The following is an 18,459-nucleotide window of genomic DNA, read 5'->3' as shown; positions in this document are numbered from 1 at the left end:
CATTATTGGCATCTGCATGGGTCTCTCGAGCCATAGAGAAGTGGGCTGACAAATTAGTGGCAGGCCTTGCTGGTGACTCATCCAGAGAGGACTTCCTGGTACTGGTGGAACACTTTTCTGCCTGTGCTGCCCCAGAGGCTAAAGGGCTCTCGTTTCCGAGTCTTCCTTTCGTCCTTTCGAGGAAGGGGAACGATTAGAGGCCAGGGGGCCCAAGGACGCTCTTTATCCAGTAGGGGTTCTGCCCCCCTGGGGTAGCTTCTCCGGCACATTCAGGCTCCCAGGTACTAGGGCATCTGAGAAGCTGAGTAACTGACCGGATCTCAGCCCATCTGGTCTCAGGGAGGGGGCCGTCTCCTTCTTTTCCTAGACAGGTGGGTAGCTTCAGGAGTAGATGCCTGGGTAAGGGGCCTTGTCTCCCGAGGTTATGTGATCGACCTAAGGGGGCAGCCACCACAACGTTTCTTCGCTACAGCATTACCCAGGGAGCCGGAGAAGAGACGGGCCTTAACCAGGCTATCAGTTCTCTCTGTTCAGAAGGGGTTATAGTTCCTGTTCCCCAGTCTCAACAGGAACAGGGGTTTTACTCCAACTTGTTCCTAGTCCAGAAACCCAACGGCACTTATCGGCCGATTTTGAATCTACGAGCCTTGAATGATAACCTGTGGGTGTATCAGTTTCGTATGGAGTCGCTCCGATCAGTGATCCAGGGTGTCGGCAAACTAGTTTCTGGCGTCTGTCGACATCAGAGATGCTAACGATATTGAATTTGAACCTCTATACGCTCCTACCTATACCTTCTAAAACCTGCCTATAAACCTCTAAAATTGACGCTATTTGCGTACGCAGTCAGACCGTAAAATAAAGACTTTGTGCTTTGGAAACACATGTTCAAGGTCTAAAGTATTATTCAAGTAAAGTACAGTTACACGCTGTGATCTAAGTGCAATTTAGCGCAAAGAATTATACAGACCCAAGATACAGTTATACATACGCACGCGCTCTGGACCAGATACCGGCATCAGCAAGAAACCTCCGTCAATCAGCAAGAAGACTCCAGACTGAGGTCACAGCACACACACATTTATACCCTTACAGAAACAGACAACACAATAGAGAGGTTTGTTGCTGATCCCATTGGTTCCCCATCACGGTGCGTTTTGTTACAGGGCATTTAACAGGTTGATTCAAATGGACACAGGTCAGCCTCCGACAGCCTATTGTCTCCTCTATTCCACCTGCATGCAAATATAGGCTGTTGGTTTCACAAAATACATTTTGGTGCTTTATATCTCTACGGTCCATTAGTTGAGAATGCATGTTGCGATCTTCACACCGATGATACCGGGAAGCTGTTGAGAGTGCAGATCAGTATAACACCAAACACGGCTTACTTATCACATATTAATCCTTAGATACCAAAATAGTCTTTATTTCACAGCATTTGTAATAAATGAATAAGACTTGGATCTTATACTTTAAAGCTATGGAACCTTTTATGTGAGTGTGCATTATGTAAGTATTAGGGGTTTGGGAAAAGACGCTAGTTAGGTTTATCTGATTTGGGGGAGATGTGCATGCATGCAGCTAATAAACAGTGTTCGCATGCAGGATATTGTGCATTCGCTAATGTGTGTCATGTTAACAGCGCAACTGTGCGTAATGTGCGGTGTTTATGCAGGTGAATCTATTTATAATAGATTTAAGGCTGGTGCCAGCCTGTCTGACAGTGAGTTTAAAAGAGCAGATTTCTTACCATTGTTCATTCAGTCAAATTCAAGTGTCTGGGCCATATTACAATTGCCACAGCTACACCTGTCCACATGTGGGGTCTCTCCCTTTACATGCAAAAACACCCACCGTTCCTGGTGTATTGTCTTTTTCTAATTCTTTTTCTCAGGAGGCTGTTTTTCTAGTTGCTAACTGATACTGTGTTTGTTTTGGTATATTTCTATGCAAGGTTGTCCCCAGAATGGGCCTGTCATGGCTTCTAAAGGGATTACCAAAAACATTGCCATCTGTACTTAGCTCGTGAGTTGTAACTTAAAATGGTGTCGTGCAGATTCTTATTTTTAAGATGGATGGGGTATATTTACTAAGGTTCAGGTTTTTAGAAGTGGTTTTGTTGCCCATAGCAACCAATCAGATTCTACTTTACATTTATCTAGCACCTTCTAGAAGGTAATAGCTAGAATCTGATTGGTTGCTATGGGCAACAAAACCACTTCTAAAAACCCGTACCTTAGTAAATATACCCCGGAGTCTGGTTTCCATTCGCAAGATGGCGTCGCTCCAAGCTAATGTTACACTGATTCTGTCTCAGCCACTAAACCAGATTCGACAATGCATATCGCCACATACCGATTTGGGTGGGGCATCAGTCTCTACTCAGGTTCGCGGTCAGAAGAGCCAATTTCCAGTTCCAGGCTCTGCTGTTCGGTTTGGCTACAGCTCCGCGGGTCTTCACAAAGATCATGGCAGCAATGGCAAGCTTACTGCATTCCGAGGGAATAATGGTGATTCCCTGTTTGGGCGATTTGCTAGTAACGGCGGATTCTGCTGCCCAACTTCAGCTCCACCTGGATCACACGGTGCAGGTGTTACAGCATCATGGGTGGATACTGAATCTCGAGAAGTCACTTCAGGCCCTGCCAATGTCTGACATTTGTGGGGGTGATCTTCGATACAGCACTGGAAAGGGTTTTCTTGCCTGAGCCCAAAGCCCGGGCCCTTCAGGACTTAGTCAGGAAAGTGCTGTCTGCCCCTGGCCATCCGTGTGGCTGGGCATGAGGTTACTAGGCATGATGGTCTCTACCTTCGAGACCATACAGTACAGCCGTTTCCATTCACGGATTCTCCAGTGGGAGATTCTCCGGAATTGGACGGGCTGCTCAGACGACCTTTCTTCTCAGTTGCTGGTTCTGTCAGACAGCACTCGTCAGTCACTTCACTGGTGGCTGATTACCGATCACCTTCTCCAGGGTCGGTCCCTGGTGACTCCCAACTGGATTATTGTCACCAGAGAAGCAAGTCTCAGAGGTTGAGGAGCGGTGACGGAGAACCTCTGTCTCCAGGGAACCTGGTCATCATCAGAGATAGGTTTCCCAATAAATATGCTGGAGCTCCGGGCCATTTATCGGGCACTGTGCGGGGCTCAGGAGGGCCGACCAGTGAGGATCCAATCGGACAATGCCACGGCAGTGGCCATATGTAAACCAACAGGGCAGAACCAAAAGCACACTTGCCATGGCAGAGGCAAGTCTCATTCTCTCTTGGGCGGAGATGGTCCTCCCGGAAATTTCAGCAGTCTTCATACCGGGGGTGAAGAATTGGGAGGCAGACTACCTCAGCAGGACTTCGTTCCTGCCAGGGGAGTGGTCTCTCCACCCGGAGGTTTTCTAGCAGCTGCTCCAGAGATGGGGGTTGCCGGAGGTGGACCTGATGGCGTCTCTCCACAATTGCAAGGTCCCTCGATTTTGTGCAAGGTCCAGAGATCCTTTGGCAATTGCAGTAGATGCCATGACAGTTAACTGGAACTTCCGTCTGGCCTACATTTTGCCTCCAATTCCCATGTTGCCAAGAGTACTCTGTCGAGTCAGGGAGCAGCAGATTTCAGTCATCCTAGTGGCTCCAAATTGGCCGCGCCGGATGTGGTTCGCCACTGTTCTCAGGCTAGCCACAGGGCCGGGTTGGAGTCTGCCTCTGCATCCAGATCTTCTGCTACAGGGGCCATTCTGTCACGAGTGCCTACCTCAGTTGGCTTTAATGGCCTGGTTGTTGAGACCGGGCTCTTGAAGACCAGGGGTTCTTCCCCTTCAGTCATCAGGACCATGCTCCGGGCGCGGAAGCAGGTTTCCGCGCAGAACTACCACAGGGTTTGAAAAACCTATTTTGTGTGGTGTGAGCAGCGGGGAGTACATTCTACCCAGTTCCGCCTGCCAAGGATTTTAGCATTTCTGCAGGATGGTCTGGAGGCCGGCTTACGGCTTCAATCTTTTAAGGTACAGATTTCGGCTCTTTCCATTTACTTTCAGCAGCATCTGGCTCTCCTCCCAGAGGTGCAGACTTTTTTACAGGGGGTCTTGCGAATACCGCCTCTGATTCAACCACCAGTAGCGCCATGGGATTTGCCCCTGGTTCTTAAGCAGGCACCGTTTGAACCTTTGGAATCCTTCGGTTCGTAACGTGGAAAGTGGTTTTGCTGATGGCCATTGCCTCGGCTCTACGGGTCTCTGAGTTTGGGGGCCTTGTCCTGCAAACCACCTTTTCTTGTTTTCCATGACTATAGGGCTGTGCTCAGGACGGTTCCTTCTTTTCAACTGATAGTGGTTTCATCTTTCCACTTAAAGCAGGTGATTGTTTTTCCTGTTTTCTCATCTTCAGAGTCCTCAGGGGACCAGGACGATCTATCACTGTTGGATGTTGTCCGGGCCCTACGCATTTATTTAGACAGAACTTCAATCTTACGTAAGACGGGCTCTCTATTGGTTCTCTACGATGCCCACAAACGGGGCTGGCCAGCCACAAAGCAGACCATTGTAAAATGGCTTCGCTCAGTGATTTCAAGGGCTTGCTCAGAGGCGGGGCGCCCGTTACCAGCTAGGGTGTTGGCTCATTCCACTAGGGCTGTGGCGGCCTCCTGGGCAGCGCGTCACGGGGCCTCGGCTGAACAGGTTTGTCGCGCAGCTACCAGGTCCTCTGTCCACACATTTGTGCGGTTCTACAGATTTCATGTTTTTGCCACCGGGGACGCCCATTTTGGGTGTACAGTTGTTCTCCGGTCGGGCAATCCGAGTGTTCCCTCCCATGGGGCCCATTTTGGGTGTACAGTTGTTCTCCGTTCGGGCAATCCGAGCGTTCCCTCCCATGGGGCCGATTTTGAGCATCCCATGGTCCAGTGTCCCCCAGCCTAGACAAAAGAGAAAATAGTTTTGAGTCAGGCTGGGGGACACTGCATTCCCTCCCTCACGCTCAGTGGTATTGAGTATGATTTATGATTTGGGGTCGTACTGACCGTCAATTTCATTTTTTATTTTTCGGAGTGACAGTGTCGCTGAGTATTGCTTCTCCTTACCAGGCACTTTTGAAGTTGTACTGAAGTCAGGAGTTGCAGAGGGAGGAGTTCTAGATTTCAGTGTTAGTGCCAAATCCACGCCTTCCCACTTACAACCCATGGTCCAGTGTCCCCCAGCCTGACTCAGAGAAAAGGATTCAATGGTAAGTATCCAAAAATCTTATTTTGTGTTTTCATGTTTTATTACATGTTCGGAGGTATACATTGAGAACTCAGTGGATGTTGAATGTTAAGTATTGATGTGAACTCTATATTTTTTTAAAGTACCATTTAGCGCATGTTTGTGGCAGGTTTTTTTGTACTTCTATGAGTTAGGTGACTCATTTTTTCTGACCGTTTGTGCTGCTTTTTAGGGGTAATAAGTATAATAAGAATGTTGTGTCTGTCTGTCTATCCCAAGTTGGAGCAAAAAGTACTGAACTGAAAACATTTTGTATAAGTAAATGTGTATCCTAGAAAAAAATTTTAAATGGTGGAATCCTTGTTACAACTGAATGAAAGTGGAGATCTCTTTTTATAAAATGTGTATGTACCTATATATATATTTGTGTGTGTGTATGTATGTGTATATATATATATATATATATATATATATATAATTTATATATATATATATAATATTATATTATATTATATTATAAAATCCAAAACAAAAACAGGTGGCACTCCAGGACAGAGAAATCGGTGAAATAGCTTTTGCTTTACTGACATATCCCCTAAATGTTGGCTTTACAACGTTGGCTATTTCACTGATTTTTCTGTGTGGTGGGTTCTAGCACCCCAGGGTGAGCACCTAGGCAGGCTATATAGAGCTCACCTTTTCTGAGTGCCGGTAACCTGGATATACAGTGCATCCGGAAAGTATTCACAACGCTTCACTTTTTCCACATTTTGTTATGTTACAGCCTTATTCCGAAATGGAATAAATTCATTTTTGTCCTCAAAATTCTACACACAATACCCCATAATGACAATGTGTAAAAAGTTTTTTTGTGATTTTTGCAAATTAATTAAAAAAAAACAACTAAGAAATCACATGTACCTAAGTATTCACAACCTTTGCTCAATACTTTGTTGATGCACCTTTGGCAGCAAGTACAGTCTCAAGTCTTTTTGAATATGATGCCACAAGCTTGGCACACCTATCTTTGGACGGTTTAGCCCATTCCTCTTTGCAGCACCTCTCAAACTCCAACAGGTTGGATGGGAAGCGTCAGTGCACAGCCATTTTCAGATCTCTCCAGCGATGTTCAATTGGATTCAAGTCTGGGCTCTGGCTGGGCCACTCAAGGACATTCACAGAGTTTTCCTGAAGCCACTCCTTTGATGTCTTGGCTGTGTGCTTAGGGTCGTTGTCCTGCTGAAAGATGAACCGTCGCCCCAGTCTGAGGTCAAGAGCGCTCTGGAGCAGGTTTTCATCCAGGATGTACATTGCTGCATTCATCTTTCCCTCTATCCTGACTAGTCTCCCAGTTCCTGCCGCTGAAAAACATCCCCGCAGCATTATGCTGCCACCACCATGCTTAGGAATGGTATTGGCCTGGTGATGAGCGGTGCCTGGTTTCCTCCAAATTTAACGCCTGGCATTCACGCCAAAGAGTTCAATCTTTGTCTCATCAGACCAGAGAATTTTGTTTCTCATGGTCCTTCAGGTGCATTTAGACCAACTCCAGGCGTTCTGCCATGTGCTTTTTACTAAGGAGTGGCTTCCGTCTGGCCACTACCATACAGGCCTGATTGGTGGATTGCTGCAGAGATGGTTGTCCTTCTGGAAGGTTCTCCTCTCTCCACAGAGGAATGCTGTAGCTCTGACAGAGTGACCATCGGGTTCTTGGTCACCTCCCTGACTAGGCTCCTTCTTCCACGATCGCTCAGTTTAGATGGACGGCCAACTCTAGGAAGAGTCCTGGTGGTTCTGAACTTCTTCCATTTACAGATGATGGAGGCCACTGCGCTCATTGGGACCTTCAAAGCAGCAGATATTTTTCTGTACCCTTCCCCAGATTTGTGTCTCGGGACAATCCTGTCTCGGATTCCAATTAAGCTGTAGGAACAACTCAAGAAAGAGTTGGAAACAGGATGCACCTGAGCTCAATTTTGAGCTTCATGGCAAAGGCCGTGAATACTTATGTACATGTGATTTCTTAGTTGTTTTTTTTATTTATTAAATTTGCAAAAATTTCAAAACTTTTTACACGTTGTCATTATGGGGTATTGTGTGTAGAATTTTGAGGCCAAAAATGAATTTATTCCATTTTGGAACGAGGCTGTAACATAACCAAATGTGGAATAAGTGAAGCGTTGTGAATACTTTCCGGATTTTATATATATATATATATATATATATATATATATATATATATATATATATATATATATATATATACACATACATACATACATACATACATACATACATACCTACCTATATGGAAGTGGGACTCAGGTCTATATAATAGCATCAGACGACAGCAGGCAATATCTACTCCGTGTCAATGCTTTTTCAGCATTTTCCTTAGGGATACATACTATATCCTATTTGTGTTCTCTTTTTACTACAGCCATTAGAGTGTAATTGCCTAGCATGAGCTCTCAGTAGTGGTATTCATGGTGCTTGGGTCTTGTAACCTTATTAAGAGGAAACTTATGGAGCCACGTCAGAGCTAGGGAAACCTCAGACCACTCTGAGCCATGTCTGCAATGCAAATGAAATGAGTGTAGGAGCGGATTATTTAACACTTCAGTTGCAGTTTGATTTGACACAGAGCTGAATGTTTGTGTCTCTGACGCCTTTGATTTATATCCTGGAATATGTGTGTTTGGTTATGCCTGTTTTCACAGCTAAAATTCAATCAGCTGTGCAGTGGAAGAATATACAGCTCTTTTCCTTCCAAGGACTGGCACAGCTTCCCGTAGTGCCACCCCCTCCCGTTGCGAAGTACATGGCATAAACAGCCACACAAAAATAATACTGCTGTGTGTATTGGCCCACCGACTAGGAAGGAACTGTGCTGATGCATAAAGTTGTTATTAAGATGAATTATCCTTCTCAGACAGCGGAGAGATTCTGTTGGGGTGCCTGAGTGATGTCTTTCCACCATTGTCCTGAAAATATTAAGTTATATAGGCCTGGAGAGAATCGGATCGGACACTGTATCCCCTTAGGCACGTCTGTAATTACATTGGCGTTATTGAATTGTCTAGCACTTGGACTTGAAGCATCCAAATGTCTTAGCAGGGATGCCAATATTTATTTCCAGTACAAGCTATCCTAAGAAAACGTTACTTTGTATGCCCCTGGTCTGTGCCACATCACTGATCATTGCACATGTGGTTACACCCCATACGAGACTCCTGGAACACTTGAAACTCTGCTGCAAGCAAATGGCTTGTTTCCTCTGTCTGGCATTGATCTATTTTCCAAGTATCCTGTGTCTGCACATCTCTGCCTGGGGCTTGTACACTTACCGCATGGACTCTGTACCACTGTACATTCTCTCTTCTGTTTACATTGTTTGACCTGCTGATCTTTATTGTGGTACCGTTTCAGATTAACATCATCTAGCATCCCCTTCCTGTTACAGCGTCATTACTGGCCTCGCAGTGATCTTGTTGTGGTCTGTTCCTCATCGCCAATGCGTTGTTCTAAGAAGTTGTTTGCAGGTCCCTTTCTGGACAATGACTGTGATCTGTAGATGTGAAGGGCATGTGGAACAACACATTACTGCCCACAGCTAGTAGAAACTCTTGTTTACGGGCCTGTATTAAACTCTGTGGTTTTGTCTTTTTTCTTGCAGGGTGTGGATTCTGGGTTTGTTCCAAGCGTTCAAGATTTTGATAAGAAGCTCGCAGAGTCAGACGCTTATCTCCAGATTTTAATAGACCAGATAAAGGTATGTTGGCAAACTGGTTACACCAAACTGATCGTTCTTTTTCTTTTTTTTAAACTAATGTCTTTATTTTTAGATTTTGCTGTATTTGTATGCTATAATTTGAGCTGCTTTTGGTTTCCATGTGATTTGACATACAGGTTTGTCTATATACCCTATACTCCAATCGTGTTAAATAGTCCCATTTGGCGCATTACAGACTTTGCAACTAAGCTGTGTCAGGCGTTTCGCCACAAACTGTTTTTCAAAATATGAAACTTGGTGACATGGCTGATGCACCAAGATAACAGTGTATGGGTACCTGGGACAGTGGCGCTGGCAGGGCATGCAGCTGCTGTGTGTGACGCAGACTGAGAACCGATACGAATGAGCTGTGCCATTATTCACGACACGCGTCGTTTATACCAATTACTTTGTTAATGCTAATCCTAAATGCCTAGTACGCTGAAAGCACCTTCGTATGCGACTATGATGTGAATAAGACACTAAATTTAGGTAAAAGTCCGAAAGTCAGGAATCGCTAACTGTGGCGTGAAGGTGGCGCCATGTGTCTTCCGCCATATTACGCAAATAATGAGGACAAATTTGTACGTACATGAGCACTAGCTATATGTCCCCACCCTTTGGATTCGTTTTAGGCCTTCACTTCATTTCTGTGTTTAAAATATTTAGAATGAAGCTGTATATAATAGGTGAGAACCCTGTAAGGGTGAATCTATTAAAGCACTTATAAATTAAATAGTAATAATGTCTCAGCCATAAGCCTAAAAAGAGACCAATTGTGACCATTCCTGAATTCCTCCTCCTCCTCATTGCTTATTTATGGGTCGCCACAGATTCCCTAGCGCTGGAGAATCTTAGATATGACATACAGTAGTAAATACAATAACATGAATAACATATACATAAATACAATTAAGCATAATAACACATCCATGGAGGAGCTAGCAATGGCGGCTAGTGAGAATATAACCTAAGCACGACTTCCAGGCGTGTGAGTGAACGAACAGCAGAAGATAGGGCGTAAGATAGACGTCAGGGTCATACGAGGTGGGCAGACGGGATGGAACGGTGAGTTGCTATGTAGCTACCGGTCTTCAATGTTTTTGAAAATCTGGTCAACTTTAGGCACAAACCTTCACATGGCGATATTTTACCCGATCTGGCTGACTCCGACGCATCGGAACGACAGATCGTGTAAAATATGCCCAAATCGTGAGTCCCCACTCACGATCATGATGCTCGTTCCCGCAGGTCACACATCGCATCTTCAGATCTGCTGTGCTGTAGGGCAGATCTGACAATCTCAAGTCACATTGCATTGGATGGTTTAGGAGGCATGATAGAGTGTGACAAATTGGCAGCTGTTTCAGGCCAATTCAGGGGCGGATTGGCCATTACTTTTTGCGGGAAGAATCCCGGTGGGCCGATTGGTTGTGGGGCCACTTTTCAATTGTGGCCCCGCCCCCCGACTCGCGTCACCCGGCACCTGTACAATGTGTGTTTTACACAGGCAGTCCGGCTGCCAGTGTGCTTGCGCGGCTGAGCCTCTGTCGCGAGAAGAGAGGCCAGCCTATTAAAGCTCCACCCACCCAGCTTGCCCGTCGACGGCGTCATCGAGGGACGAAGGGTGAAGAAGTGGTGCTAGTCCGCGGGTGAGTGACAGACAACTTTTTTTTAATTGCAAGGATGGAGGGCGGAGGCGTGACTACAGTGATGTGCGGGGAAGCTACATGCCTCCGCCCGCTGCTTTCAGTGACAGGAGGACGGCCCCGGCCCCCTAAAGCCATAGCCAGCCGCAGTGTGTGATAAGATTACGCGGCTGGCTCTGTGTAAATTCTGGCAGTTTGCCACCCGGTGCCTGTTTCGTCCGCCCCTTACTCACTGCCAGAAAGTCTGTCACATCCCCCGACAGAGTCCAGCATTCTACCTCAGCCGCTGCCGCCTGCTCTTCTGCCCGCCAGCCAGTGTGTGGTTGTGTGCTCGGCCGGCCCCTGCCGGATTCAGTGAAAGGAGTAACAGACAGGACAGCCTCTCATACTTCTCGGGTGACTGAGTCTGCGTGTCCGCGATTTATTTATTTCCATGGGGCCACTTTCGGGATTTTTTCCAGGGCTGCTCTAAATTCCCAATCCGCCCCTGGACCAAATCGGACCCATGCTTGCCATGGAGCTCCCGAGGAGAGTTCAGGGGGAAATCGTACACATCGTGGGATTGTGAGCACATCGCTAGGTGTGTAGGTACCTTAAGCAATGCATTTTACCTGGGTGTGAAGAATTGCGTCCATCCCAGTGTCACTGGTCCAACATTTGTGATTGTTAAAATCATAGGATGTATTTCAGTGCCTGGTGTACTAATAGTATTAGGTGCAATGTTATAGTGGCTGTAATTCATTCAGCTTTTCCTCCGCTCTACTGCACCTTCCCCCGTTTTCCCCTTCCCCGGCAGTGGAGCTGCACCTGTTACAGGCACTGGAATAGAACATTATTCGCAGTGCTTTGATCCTTGGCTCAACAAGCTATAGAAGTTTAATTTCTATTCATTGGCAGCTTTGATCCCTTTTCATAGATAAAGACTCTTCTATGTTGTTTATGAGGACATTACAGTGGAACACACACAAACCCTCTCATTACCTTACCATGCGGGTTATTGAACCTTGAATTTGACCGCGTGTAACACCTTGCAGTCCTTTCCCTGTTTGCATCGCAAGGTCAGATTCCAGGTATATTTGGAGACCCATAACACTGAGAGAAGAATGCTGAAAGGTAGGGCTTCAGCAATATCCTTAGCAAAGCAATTAGTCACATTCTTGATGCCGTTAGATGTGGCAGCTGGAAACCAGTTAAGCGCTGATGGTATTGGAGTCCGCAGCAACGATTGTACTCTGAGAATTCTACAGCAGGTGATTTTGTCTCCTGACTTACTATAGGTGGGCTGCCCTGGTTGTGACTTGTGTGTAACGTTTATGCTGCAGACTCTTCTGTGTGAGGTTTACAGATGAAATGTTTATTTGTGAACATAAATCTCTGTGAGTTAGTGATCTGTGTCCTGGTGGCCGCTGAACTGTAATCTATCATACTGCAGCCTTCTGTTGTCTTAGGGCGATGCTTTGGATTTCTCTACATCTGTGACACTGCCAACAACATGGTTACCACCTCAGATGAATTATTAATGCTGTCAAACAAAAACTGTTTGTTCTTCCTAGTTCAGTTCTCGTTTTCTACTTTATTGTTTTCATTTTAGGTTTGTTTTCATGTTACTGTCATGGTGCAGCTGGGCTCCTCAGGTCACCTGCTGCACAAACCTGTTCTCTTCTGATCGTGTTTGTAAATTGTTTCTTTAGGTATTTGATGAGAAAATCCAAAACTGCAAGGATGATGAACAGAGGAAGGTCAGTATCGATATTCCAGAAGCTCGGGCTTTGCGTTCTAGAATCAGCAGCATGTCTGGTAGGGATATGTGGTGTTTTTTATTATACAGATGTGTCCTTGGTCATCTAGCCTCAATACGCGCGCAGCGCGATATGCCTGGCGTGAGTGAGCCGCCAAAATGAAATTTTTTTGGGGTGTCCTGAGGACTTTTTAAATTTTTTTGACACAGATTACTTTTAGGGGACACTCGCAGGGGTGCAGGCAATTTTTTTTTTTTTTTTTTTTTTTTTTAAGTCTGCACCCCAAAACCCCAATTCTGCACTTTTTTTTTTCTGCACTTTTTTTATGGAGAAAAGTTATCCCCGTTTTTTTACAAAGACTTTTCACACCGGCGAAAAATCTTTGAAATTGAATATGGGGATAATTGAAACTGGCGATAATTGACTTTTCGCCCCATATTGAATATGGCCCTAAGTCGCAATGTGATGTGTCTAGGACGCACTTGGAGACTGTGCTGATTAACTTGATATGTGACACTTGTATATCTGTGTGCACCCGAGTCTGTAACCCGGAACTTGACTTAGAAACAAGCTGTGACCGCAGTATGGTGGCACTTCACATGCTGATTGAGAGACTGTCGCACACAGATATACAACTGTCACATATCAAATGAATCTGCACAAACTCCTGGCGCGTCCTTGATGCATCACATTGCGACTTAGACGCATTTTCTGCAAAAAGACACCTGGCGCTAGCAGAGTCTCAGGGGACCAGGCGTGCCGAGAGGAGCTGTTTGGCGCAACTGCAGCAAAGACGAGTGAGGACACCTCTGTACTGTAAATTGTTATATGCAGTGACCAGGGCACCTCTAAACTCACGTATTCAGCCTACTTTCACCAATTTTACAGAAATTTGGGGAATCTCTCCCCAAAACATAATTATTGGGTCAATTTGAGACCATGGTGCCCTTCAGCTCAGACACATGCAGCTTAGCACACTACGAGCCAGCTGTTAGCCTCAGCACTGCTCCCTACTGGCTCATAGGTTTTTCAATTTGTTAGAACATCCAGAATGCAGATTTGTAAAGTTTTTAAGCTTTTAATTGAAAAGTACAGCGCATCTACATAAACTGAGTAAAGCATTGACTTGAGCTACTACGCGGGATATATTACTTAAACTGATAAAGCCGTTGTCTTATGGCCTCCTTACATCTGCGATGTATTGGGCCAGTTCTGCGATCCCCAGATGCCGGGTTCGGGGCATCAGTGAAATCCAACATGTTGGATTTCCCTGATTTGCCAATCACGGTCAAAATATGATAGAGATAAGCAAATCGGAGATTTTAACATGAAGAATTTCACCGACGGATTGGCGGGCATTGCTGGCCGCCGATCGCCATTTCCGAATGGCAGATCGGCGGTTCCAGTCAAATCGGGCAATATGTGAAATGGTCACCCGATGTGTGGGGGCCTTTACTGTAGGTTTGGTAGTTTGCCTCATGCACTGCATTAATGGTTAGTAGGGAAGGAGTTCCAAATCCATCATTGATATCTTAAACGTTATTAGAAGAGACCCACACGTCTGACGTTAGCTTTCAGGTTCTATCATATTATCACATATTTGTCATTTTATTCCCATACCATTTGTAGCCCTTATTGTAGGCAATAAATGTAGCCGTAAAATGAACTCTATTGAATCTCTTTAATGGCATTCGTTTGCCAGTGCATAGAAGAAATGGCTTTTCTGTGTGCTGAAAATGGACACCAATGTTTAGATGAGGAAGATGCTTTGTCTAGAATTTGTTAATGATTGGAGTTCAGCCCCTTTTCATTCCATTAAAACCACTAGATACAATTTGTTCTCTACCTGAGAGCTCATTACACCTGCCATTGCCAAGTCACCTCAGATTCCCACTTATGTGGACTGTGCACCTACGCCCAGTTTGGGCAGCCATTTTGTAGGTGGGATCAATATTCACCGATCAATGGTGATGAAGCACAGGCAGTTCTCTAGGACTAGGCATCAGACATGAATTTAGTAGAAATGTGGGACATCAGTAAGATCCCTAGATCCTTGAAAAGCGGAAAGGTTACAGGCTCCATTTTATTTGAATATTGTTTGTAGATGATGGTCCACATTGCATTAGGGGTCAGCATCTGCAATTAAACCCTTGTGAACAGGTCTCCATATTTATAACTTTTGCTGCGATGTTCTGTGTATCGTCTCAGAACGAAACCGGCCATAGTACAATTAACTGGTTAATGCTGTGCAGCTGTTCCTGGCACGCACGCCTCTGTTTATTTATATCCTACAACATGTAGTATGGTCCTAATGTTCTTGTTTCCAGCTATATGAACGTGGTAAAGGTGCTATGCATAGAATTGACTTGTTCCAGTCTAGTTACAGAACACTCATTTCCTCCTAAGCCCCCCCCATCCCATAATCCCCTGAATTTTTTTAATTAAATGTTTTGTATATTGTGACAATATTAATGTTACTAATTTAACTCCACAGAAAATTGAAAATCTCAAGGATACAACATGTGTAAGTTTATTTACCATTGCCCTACTGAGCGTTACTTGTTTTATAAGCAGCCCAGACATGCGTCAATGCCAGTTATACCCGGCAATTATTTCATCATGGTTTGCTCTCTATTAATAACTTTCCTATTTAAAGCAAACTCTACATCAAGGATATATTTGTTTTAAAATATATACATGTTCGTTTTAACCATTAATATCTGTGAATTCCTGCAAAAGATATAATCACATAGTGCCATTACAGGCAAAGCTTGCAGAAGGTATCCCATTCCTAAGCAGGGCCGAAACTAGGAATTTTGTCACCCGAGGCAAGGCCATAATTTGGCGCCACCCTCCAAAAACATACAATATCGAGGACGAAAAGGGTGTGTGGTTTTGTGACACAGTAATGCCCCTTATAACACATCATGCCACACCCACACATTAATGACCCTTATAACACATTATGCCACAGTAATGCCCCCTACAATACATTGCCACACAGTAATGTCCTTTATAACACATTATGCAACACAGTAATGCCCCTTATTCATTATGCCATAGTAATGCCCCTTATTCATTATGCCACAGTAATGCCCCTTATTCATTATGCCACAGTAATGCCCCTTATACATTTATGCCACAGTAAGGCCCCCTTTGCATTATGCCACAGTAATGTGGCTCCGTTTGTGAACCAATTGGAGCTCACGGACCGGCAGTCTCTGCTGATTGGCTACCGGTCCACGAACACTGATTGGCTTGCGTCCAGCACCACATTATACTGACAGTGTCTCTGTGCCTCTCAAGGTTGGATGTGACTCCAACCCCACAAGAGCAGCAACCTAGCCTCCCGGCAGCCTCTCCCCGGTACCCCCTCAAGTCCGGCACCCGGGTCACGTGCTCCCTTAGCCCCCCTAGTTGCGGCCCTGTCCTAAGCCACATTGATTGTAATACACTAAGTGAAAGAACTGTTCTCTCTCATAGTGTTATGTAATCCTTTTTCTAATGAATAATAATTGCATTCTGGCTGTCTGTTTTATAGAGCATGGTAGAATCCATCAAACACTGCATTGTGTTGCTTCAGATTGCTAAGGTAAGTTCCTCCTATCCTTCCACCATTTTGTTACAGAATAAAAGTGTCCTCCATTTTGTACTGTGTGCTGCAGATGTTGTGCTTGTGGACAACTGTGCCATGATTGTTTTTTTTTCTTTTTTTCATTTTCATCACATGCAGCCCTGTCCTTACTAATGTAATCACACCATGCACGGATCACTGCGTCACATGCAGCCCTGACCTTACTAACGTAATCACACCATGCACGGATCACTGCGTCACATGCAGCCCTGTCCTTACTGACGTAATTACACAATGCACGGATCACTGTGTCACATGCAGCCCTGCCCTTACTAACGTAATCACACCATGCATGGATCACTGCACTACATGCAGCACTGCCCTTACTAACGTAATCACACCATGCACGGATCACTGCGTTACATGCAGCTCTGCCCTTACTAACGTAATCACACCATGCACGGATCACTGCGCTACATGCAGCTCTGCCCTTACTAACGTAATCACACCATGCACGGATCACTGCGTCACATGCAGCCCTGCCCTTACTAACGTAGTCACATCATGCACGGATCACTGCGTTACATGCAGCCCTGTCCTTACTAACGTAATCACACCATGCACGGATCACTGCGTCACATGCAGACCTGTCCTTACTAACGTAATCACACCATGCACGGATCACTGCGTCACATGCAGCTCTGCCCTTACTAACGTAATCACACCATGCACGGATCACTGCGTCACATGCAGACCTGTCCTTACTAACGTAATCACACCATGCACGGATCACTGCGTCACATGCAGCTCTGCCCTTACTAACGTAATCACACCATGCACGGATCACTGCGCTACATGCAGCTCTGCCCTTACTAACGTAATCACACCATGCACGGATCACTGTGTCACATGCAGCCCTGCCCTTACTAACGTAATCACACCATGCACGGATCACTGCGTCACATGCAGACCTGTCCTTACTAACGTAATCACACCATGCACGGATCACTGCGTCACATGCAGCCCTGTCCTTACTAACTTAGGGGGTCATTCAGACCCACTCGCAAGCGGCAGTATGCTCGCAAGTGGGTCGATGTTCCCCACTGCGCATGCGAACGACGGAGGGAGCTCCATCGTGCGCATTCGCGAGACCCGGACTGCGACAGCCAAGCTGTCGCTCCGGGTCTCGCACCAAAGGGGGCGTGCTGTCGATGGTGACTGACAGCACGCCCCCTTTGGTGGGCGTGCCGGGGGCGTGCCTGCCAGACGGAGGCGTTCCCATGGGAACGCCTACCGTCTGAAGCCGGCCCCACTGACATCACTAGTGATGTCAGTGGGAGTGATTTTGGCTCTGATAGAGCCAAAATCACTCCAGGGCTTGTGGCTGGGAAACCCTACCGCAGGGTTTCCGTCGCAAGTCTGATGGTCGCGATGGTCAAGACCATCGCGACCATCTTTTTGGACGCTCGTATATGCTGTGGGTGGTCACCCACAGCTATACGAGCGTCCAGGAGGACGCTCCATTTTAATGGAGGAGGGCCCTGATTCAGAGCGAGCGCTCTGGTCAGAGCGTCTGGCTCTGAATCATGCCCTTAATCACACCATGCACGGATCACTGAGTCACATGCAGCCCTGCCCTTACTAACGTAATCACACCATGCACGGATCACTGCGTCACATGTAGCCCTGTCCTTACTAACGTACTCACACCATGCACGGATCACTGCTTCACATGCAGCCCTGTCCTTACTAATGTAATCACACCATGCACGGATCACTGCGTCACATGCAGCCCTGCCCTTACTAATGTAATCACACCATGCACGGATCACTGAGTCACATGCAGCCCTGCCCTTACTAATGTAATCACACCATGCACGGATCACTGCGTCACATGCAGCCCTGTCCTTACTAATGTAATCACACCATGCACGGATCACTGCGTCACATGCAGCCCTGTCCTTACTAATGTAATCACACCATGCACGGATCACTGCGTCACATGCAGCCCTGTCCTTACTAACGTAATCACATCATGCACGGATCACTGCGTCACATGCAGCCCTGCCCTGACTAACGTAATTACACCATGCACGGATCACTGCATCACATGCAGCCCTGTCCTTACTAATGTAATTGCACCATGCACGGATCACTGCGTCATATGCAGCCCTGTCCTTACTAATGTAATCACACCATGCACGGATCACTGCGTCATATGCAGCCCTGTCCTTACTAACGTAATCACACCATGCACGGATCACTGCGTCATATGCAGCCCTGTCCTTACTAGCGTAATTACACCATGCACGGATCACTGCGTCACATGCAGCCCTGACCTTACTAATGTAATCACACCATGCACGTATCACTGCGTCACATGCAGCCCTGTCCTTACTAATGTAATCACACCATGCACGGATCACTGCTGCTGTGACCGTTCTGATTGGCTGATATATAGGATACTAACACTTAAGCAAAAGATGAAGTTTGAATTCAATAAGGTCCGCAGACAATACTCACATGTACATTT

General features: G+C 46.0%; 1 protein-coding gene across 3 annotated transcripts in view; it reads left to right on the top strand.

Annotated features, from left to right (window-relative positions):
- Window positions 1–18,459, top strand: part of OSBPL9 (oxysterol binding protein like 9) — a 162,465-nt gene that overhangs the window by 93,818 nt on the left and 50,188 nt on the right. For all 3 annotated transcript variants that reach the window (XM_088458301.1, XM_088458300.1, XM_088458302.1), the window contains 4 exons: window positions 8,869–8,964; window positions 12,305–12,352; window positions 14,847–14,876; window positions 15,894–15,944. In XM_088458301.1, the coding sequence (XP_088314427.1) occupies window positions 8,869–8,964; window positions 12,305–12,352; window positions 14,847–14,876; window positions 15,894–15,944 (225 nt within the window). The remainder of the gene's footprint in view (window positions 1–8,868; window positions 8,965–12,304; window positions 12,353–14,846; window positions 14,877–15,893; window positions 15,945–18,459) is intronic.

This window comes from Taudactylus pleione, unplaced genomic scaffold, assembly GCF_031769625.1.
Source record: "Taudactylus pleione unplaced genomic scaffold, aTauple2 ptg000824l, whole genome shotgun sequence".
NCBI classification, from domain to species: Eukaryota; Metazoa; Chordata; class Amphibia; order Anura; family Myobatrachidae; genus Taudactylus; species Taudactylus pleione.
The sequence above is the reverse complement of the archived record's forward strand: the minus strand, read 5'-3'. Positions and strand labels throughout refer to the sequence as shown.